Genomic DNA, 8219 nt, shown 5'->3' with positions numbered 1-8219 from the left:
CCCAGAGAGCCACTCAGTCCTGTCATAGCCTGTTAGTGACCAGAAACATCAAATTGTTATCACCATCCCAGATATGATGGGATTATAGGGAATCTATTTCAAGGACCATTTTCCTGTGAACAAACTAACCGTAAAAAAAAGTTCATGAATGAAACAAGAACATTTCCCTATCAACAAAATAACTGTAAAGTAGGGTGGGCTGGGCTGATACTTGGAGAATTTAATGAATAAGACATTGTTGATGCTTCTTGAACTGCTGGGGTCAATCTTTACTAGTACAATCACAAAAACAAAAGCAAAAAAAAAAAAAAAAAACCAACATACTTTTTCAGAATAATTTGATTCCTATCTATTGTTCTGTACCTAAGAATACCAATCCTGTGTGATGATACTTGGGCTTTCCCAGTGGCTCAGCAGTAAAGAATCTGCCTGCAATGCAGAAAACGCAAGAGACACTGGTTCAATCCCTGGGATGGAAAGGGTTCCCTGGAGGAGGCCATGACAACCCACTCCAATATCTTGCCTGGAGAATCCCGTGGACAGAGGAGCCTGGCAGGCTACAGTCCATAGGGTCACAAAGAGTTGGACACTACTGAAGCAACTTAGAACACATGCACAAGTGATGCTTAGGGGAAGGCTTTATGTTCAGAGTGCCTGGAAAAATCTCCTTACCTGGTGGCCAATACCCAGAAGCATGTTCTGCAAGCCATAATCTCCTGAGATTCTTCTGGCAAAAAAAACCCTCAATGGTCCAGTAAGTCTGAAAAGACTCATACTGTATCCCTCTTGGAGATTCACAATGCACTCTATTGAATTAAAGTCTCTAAGAAACCTTGCAGTAATCTACTTACCCCAGTATTCTCTACATTTATCCATTTCCAAGCAATGTCTAATAAAATGTGGTAGAATGAGTTTCACAGACCATCCTGTGGGCACATTTTCTTGAGCTACCGTCAGTGTTGTCCCATTTCCAGATCAGAGTTTCTCAAAAGTGTCGTGGTGGTGGTGGTTTAGTCATTAAGTCATGTCCGACTCTTGTGACCCCATGGACTGTAGCCTGCCAGGCTCCTCTGTCCATGGGATTTTTCAGGCCAGGATACTGGAGTGGATTTCCATTTCCTTCTCCAGGGAATCTTCCCAACCCAGGAATTGAACCCGGGTCTCCTGCATTGCAGGCAGATTCTTTACCGACTGAGCTATGAGGGAAGCCCCCAAAGTGTATCCTCTACCAGTTTCCCCCTTTCTCAGTGTGACCCAGCCACAATAGGTCTATTTCTGCACCTCCTTTCAAGCTGAAAACAGTCCTAACTCAGGGATTTTGTACTCAACGCTCCCTCTGCCTAGAACTCCATGCTTCTACGTATGCACATGGGCTCCATCTTTCATTTCATTCAAGCCTCTGCTCAAAAGCCTGCATTTCAGAGACATCTTCTATAATGGACTGAATTGAGTACCCCACCTAAACTCATATGTTGAAGCCATAGCCCCCAGTGAGTTTATTTGAAGATAGGGCCTTATAGAGAGGTAACTAAGGTTAAATGAGGTTGTAAGGGTGAGACTCTAATCCAATCCTTATAAGGAAAGGAAGAGACACATCGGTTGCCTGAGCTCAGAGAAGAGGCCATGTGAGGACAAAGCAAGAAGACAGCCAGCCATCTACAAGCCAATGAGAGATCTCAAGAGAAACCAGTCCCGCGGGCACCTCGGTTTTGGATGTCCAGTCTTCAGAACTGAAAAGATTAATTTCTGTTGTTTAAGCCACCCAGTCGGCAGGATTTGTTACAGTAGCTCTAGAAGGCTAATACTCCTTCCCTGACCGCCCACCTAATTCTCTTCTCTCCTTGTCCTGCCTTCTCTCTCTTTTTTTTTTCCTGCAGAGTGCTTATCATGACTTGACACTCTATCTCTAGGAGGTTGAGAGGCAGTAGAGTATAGTGGATAAGTGTTTGGGGTCTGGGTTGAAATTTCAACCCTACCACTTCATAGTGGTGTGGTCATTGATGAGTTATGGAAGTTTCATGAGCTTTACAGAATTGATATTGATTCAAAGGCATTGTTATAAGACTGTAATGAGATAGAACATGGGAGGGAATTCCCTGGTGGTCCTAATGGACCCCAGGCTTCCACTGCAGGGGGCCTGGGTTCAATCCCTCGTCTGGAAACTAAGATCCCACAAGCTGTGCAGTGCAGCCAAAAAAAAAGAAAAAGACAAAATACAAGTAAAAAAAAGATAGAACATGGAACTACTATTCTCTGGAACAACACACACGTTCAAAAATTGTTACCTACTTTGTTTATGGTCTGTCTACCCCACTGGAATGTATAAGGACAGGGAGTTTGTCTTACCCATGGTTATGCTCACAGTGCTTCCAAGGCACATATTAAGCCCTCAATAAATATTAGTTACATGAAATATAAATAAATGAAGTCCTATGGACCTTGTCTCAAAATTCACAAAGAATTTAAATTCTTTATTGTCACTTCCATGTCTATCTTTTTTGCTGAATGAACACCTTATAATCTACTACTACCACATGATTTCAGAGTCCTTATTTTGTGTTGACTGTTGTACTGGTGCCAAGTGACACTACTTTAATTGACATGCACTAATGAGCCAAGTTCAGAAGGGCAGTTAACAAGGGGCAGAGGCTATAGGCTTTCCAACCCAAAAGACTCACATTGAAGTAGTCATGACTACATTTATAGTGAGTGATGCTTCATCAGCAAAACATCACCCATATAATCAAATCAGAGCACTTCATTTAAAGTGTGTCCGTTTCATTTGTATTTAATTTTTTTTTGTATTGGTTTTGCTGCTCTATGTAATTTGATTCTCTAGATATCAGCAATGGCACTTTGGCGTCTTCCACTGATGGACTTCAGAACCTTCACTGCCCTATGGCATGTCGTTGAAATGAGTCATCCTTTATGACTTATTCAGATGAATGCAGAATTCAAGTCAGAGGCCTGGGGGGTTTGGTATCACCTTCAGTAGGTCACAACTATGTAAAAAAGGCTTTGTCCATCTGTCACTAAGTCATCCTCTAGAAGTTTTATCTGTCACTAAGTCATCCTCTAGAAGTTTTATATCAACATCTTCGATCACTTGTGCCTGAAATTGTCAAGGAAATCAACAATGGGCTCATTTACTACTCAGGAAATAACAGGAGAATTTAACCCCTAATGTAACATGTCCCTCTATTTTCACAGATATACATCTTCCAATGACATTAACGATTATTCCCACCACATGCTGAAAAGAATTTTAAATTGAAATGTAAGTAAAGAATTTGCTCTCGTTATGGTAGTTAATTGCACACTTTATTGAACCCCACCCCAGATTCTGGTTAGTAAAATAGGCTGATTACCAGTGTTTCATCTCCATCCTTCTATCTGCTAGACCTACTTAGCATAACCCAAGCAACCAGAGTGAATTTGGAAAAGAGCCTTTATTGAAAAAAGTTCTTAAGCTCTAAAGGATGTTTAACAAATCCTAATATCTAATCTTCTAAAAGTTCCCAGTGATGTGGTATTTTTCATAAATGAAGAAAACTGTTAATACCAGCCACAACCAGGAATCAAAATTTTAAAAGCAATATCCTTTATAATAAAATATGAAATACTCAGGGAGAGGTCTGTCAGAAGTCTATTTACTGTTTACTGCTTAGGAAGCCAGCTAAGCATCCCAGAGACCCTCCCCATTCTACTGTTTTATAGATCAGGGTGAAGACTTTACAGCTGTGACAAAGACTCTGCATAGCCACATGAAACCCTCGATGAGATAATTCCGGAGGCAGTGACAACAGCTTGTCCTTGGTAGAGTCTGCCAGCCACTCACTAAGGCAGGCACCAAGTGGCCATGGGGAAGGTTAGAACATGAAAAGAGAAATCACCCCAAGGAGTGGCTACCAATCTCCCTGCCCAAATTTTCCACATTCTCTAGGAGACTTTTCATTATTGAAGTGACTTTTTAGTTGCTTTTAGTTTAGTAGACCGGTATCTTCAATTTTTTTTTTTTTTCCACTAAAGCTTCAGTGGATGGCAACTCAACTCAGTGTATGAGCCAATGTCAACATAGTCTCCTACCCTTGCCCTTTTAGTCTTTTCTGAGAAACTTGGTAGTTACCACATAAGCCACATCACTGTCATTCAGGGGGCACCTTCTACTGCCAATGGAGGGCCACAGGAATGTGCGAGCAGAGGACAGCGGAGGGTGCCAGCTGCTAAAGCAGCAAGCACAAACTGATGCACCAAGGGGAGAAGGACCGGGGACCGTACTGCCATCCATTCCATCATCGTGTCTTGTGGCCATTCTCTCCTTCTGTGTCCATCTCCACTCTCAGAGGGCAGGTACCATGATTTTTTCTTATACATCCAGCATCTAGTCAAGAGGTTGGGTTATAGCAGAATTAAGTATTTGTCAAATAACTGAACAAACCAGTGTACTGCTTGGAAAAGCATTCAGAGCAGGACATACTGGGAAGAGTTTTTATAAATGGAAAGAACTCTGTATGAAGGAAATTTCAGGTTTTCTAGACACAGGTATATTGACATGGTGATTTTTTTCTCTGAAATTTAGAGAATGTGGGAAAAGTTCTTTTCTACATCTGGGAATTTATTGGTAGTGTAAGGAAATGGCAGTATTCCCAGTATTCTTGCCTGGAGGATTCCATGGACAGAAGAGCCTGGCAGGCTACAGTGTAGGGGGTTGCAAAGAGTTGGACGTGAATGAACAACTAACACATACACACACACATATATATACACATATGTATAACAAACAGGTTTGCTTGAAGTCAGGTACTTTTCAAATCAAATAAACTGGCTACAAAGAAATTTAGGCCTCCTAGTGTCATTCCCAACCTCACCAAATAAACAGTCATCTCTGGAATGGCCTGGGAGAATCAACTCTCAATTCCACTATACTTTGAGTTACAGAGTAACCTGCCAGCAATCCTCTCAGAATTCATGGGGCTGTTTAAATAGAGCAAAGTCCACAAAAAGTTCCACCGAGATGTGCTGAGCAAAGGCCAGAGCCCCAGGAGAAAACAAGTGTAGCCTCTGAGCGAAGCTGACCTCACCTGGAGTGCAAACCCCACTGGCCCGGGGTAGGGGATCTGTGTGATTGGCAATGAGCCCTGTGCTGTCAGAGCTCCTGAGCAAGCTTCCAGGCTGGTTCCTGTTCTCTGGCATCTTCCTGCCTGTGACTTTGCTGCTGCTGCTTCTCATTGCCTACTTCAGGATCAAGCTGATGGAGGGTAAGTGAGAAGCCAGCCAGGGCAGGGGTTAGAGGTCCTTTCCCACGGCACACATCTGAACAAGTCCATGGACTATCCGTCTTTCTGGGAGGCCTGGAATCACATCTTTTTTGAGTGTGCAGGGACCCCTCAATAAATGCCCTCTTAAGATACCTTCACAGGTGAACATGGCAAGTTTGATCTCCCCAGCAGTGTGGATGGTACACTAGGCCCTGAAGACTTGATGCAGGGATCCTTCACTGCAGCCCCTCAAAGACAGATGAACTGTGAATCAGCAATTTGGACACATGACTGCTTGTCTCTCTCAGGCCAATAGATTCACAAACAATACACGGTGTTACATGGTCTGCTGTGTCTGCCTGACAGGGGTGCATGTGTGTGTAAGTCCTTGTGAGTGTGTGTGCACACACTTGTTTCTCCATTAAACTTCTATTAAGGAAACATGCCATCATTGTGCTATCAGAGTGTTAGTAAATGTCAAGCTCTAATAGATATCTGATGGCTTGGTGTGACTTTACTATGAAACTGTGGTCTTAAGGTGGGGAGAAAAAAGAAACCTCAGGAAGCTTAAAGTGGTTGGGCCACAGGCTGCTGGGTCCTGGATTGAGACTATTTATTCTGCTGTAACTGAAAAGAATGAAACTGCATTATAGTTTGATTGACTAAGCGTTAATAATGTACCCAAATGTTAGACTAATATGAGAGGTTAATAGTTATTTTAGTAATATCAACAAAAACCAGTAATATTCCTTAAGTTGGATGATGTCGTGTTAACCAAAAATCAAATTTGAAGTATGTCTTCCTACCCTCCTTTGCTTCTCTCTGCTCCCATTTAGGATCTGCATATCCTTTATTTGGAGTCATTTCTGATTACATTTTCCAGTGTGAGCAGACAACCTTAAACTAGGCATGCCTTCATTTTTATGTGGATCCAATCCCCCTAATTCCAAATTTCCCTTTCTTATTAAAAAAAAAAAAAAAAACCTCTGAGAATATATAGCTTTAAAAATTATAGTTCTTTCTGTAACTGTTTTCCTAAGGGCAAGCAGTTATATATCTTCTCTCCAGTTTGAGGGCAAAAGAGATCACTTGGCCCCAAATAAAATATCACCAGTTTGAATCTCTATTTAGCAGCTCCCACTTAAAAACTGTAAACAGATGGTCAAATGTCATGTCATCAATCTTGCAACCAGGGTTATGGCAAGTGTAATCATTCCTATTTTGTCCTGTGAAGAAAGGGACATTGACAGATTAACTAGTGTGTTCACAGAACCCCAGTCTTGCATCCTGAAACAGAAACTTATCTTGCTTGCCTCATACATCCTAGTTCATCAGGCAAGAGATGCATTTTAAGATGTGATGGAAAGCATGTGGCGGTATCATAATCATTAATCCCACATTTCAAGGCTTAGGAGGTAACAGTGCATGAAAATTTAATTAGTATGTAGAGAACATCAATTTTTTCACAAAGGAAGAAAGGAAATTCCCTAACATCCTGCACTCTTCAATCTATTTCCATTGCCTTGAGTAAGCTCTTGAGGTAGAGGTCCAATTCTTGAACTTTCCATCACCAAACCCTTCATCAGCCTCTGCCAGGGACATGTCACCTCTCCGTGGGTGAAAGTTTTGATGATCTTACCTCCCCAGGGCCTGAGATTTGTAAACTGCTAGTTTCAGTGCCACTCAAAATACCATCACCCTGATCACGAACAAACTGCTTGCTAAAATAACCAACATTGCCAAAAACAGTCACTATGAAAAACAAATTGTGTCTCTCGAAAGTCTGAAAGTTTTGTATGGAGTTAGATGTAAATAAGGTCAGGAAAAGTGACCAGGTTCTGACCTTCAGCAACTGACAGTCTCAAACAGGTAACTGAAGTATTGAAAATGTGCAGTGTGTCTAGGCGTCTCTCACTGAACTTTTTGGAGAAGGAAATGGCAACCCACTCCAGTACTCTTGCCTGGAGAATCCCATGGACAAAGGAGCCTGGTGGGCTACAGTCCATGGGGTTGCAAAGAGTCCAACATGACTGAGCAACTAACACAAACACACACACACATATATATACACGCTTTGGTGGTTGGCAATAGAAAAAAAAGAAAGGATTTCGAGAAATCAGAGTAAGTTAAGGGTTAACAGGTGAAACTGTTAAGATCTCAGGCAAAAGGGTCAAACCAAATGGGAGTTTGACTTCAGCTCTGTAACAATGGTCACACTACCTAACCTTTTGTTGTTGTCTTTTAACATATGCAATTTATCTTACAGGTTGGGCATTTAAAAATAAAACATATTTGGTAACAATTAGTTGAAGAAAAACATAGCTAAAATTGAGGGCTTTAAAGAAAAATTGTTAAGTATGTACTCTAATCTTCATTAGATCATAACATATACATTTGTCAAAAGATTCCATTGAGGGAGCGGTGATTCTTGACTGGTCTGTCAAAGCATGAATAAATCAACTGTGTAAAAGCTCTCTTAACATATCAAACAATCTTTACAGAAAGTGATTAGAGTCCTCAGTCAGTCAGTTCAGTCACTCAGTCGTGCCTGACTCTGCAACCCCATGAACCAAAGCACGCCAGGCCTCCCTGTCCATCACCAACTCCCGGAGTTTACCCAAACTCACGTCTATTGAGTCAGTGATGCCATCTAACCATCTCATCCTCTGTCATCCCCTTCTCCTCCTGCCTTAAATCCTTCCCAACATCAGGGTCTTTTCAAATGAGTTAGCTCTTCACATCAGGTGGCCAAAATACTGGTTTCAGCTTCAACATCAGTCCTTCCAATGAACACCCAGGACTGATTTCCTTTAGGATGGACTGGTTGGATTTCTTTGCAGTCCAAGGGACTCTCAAGAGTCTTCTCCAACACCACAGTTCAAAAGCATCAGTTCTTCAGTGTTCAACTTTCTCACATCCATACATAACTATTGGAAAAGCCAAAGTTTTGATTAGACAGAT

The 8219-nt window shown here is 41.7% G+C and overlaps 1 protein-coding gene across 1 annotated transcript in view; it reads left to right on the top strand.

The window, feature by feature from the left end:
- The first annotated feature begins 4172 nt into the window (after window positions 1-4172).
- SMLR1 (small leucine-rich protein 1) overlaps window positions 4173-8219 on the top strand; it is an 11170-nt gene continuing 7123 nt past the window's right edge. The window contains 3 exon segments of the mRNA XM_010834748.1: window positions 4173-4274; window positions 4987-5109; window positions 5111-5258. Of these exon segments, the coding sequence (XP_010833050.1) occupies window positions 4173-4274; window positions 4987-5109; window positions 5111-5258 (373 nt within the window).

This window comes from Bison bison, unplaced genomic scaffold, assembly GCF_000754665.1.
Source record: "Bison bison bison isolate TAMUID 2011002044 unplaced genomic scaffold, Bison_UMD1.0 scf7180017864035, whole genome shotgun sequence".
NCBI lineage: Eukaryota > Metazoa > Chordata > Mammalia > Artiodactyla > Bovidae > Bison > Bison bison.
Note: the sequence above shows the minus strand (reverse complement) of the source record. Positions and strands in the feature narration are given on the sequence as shown.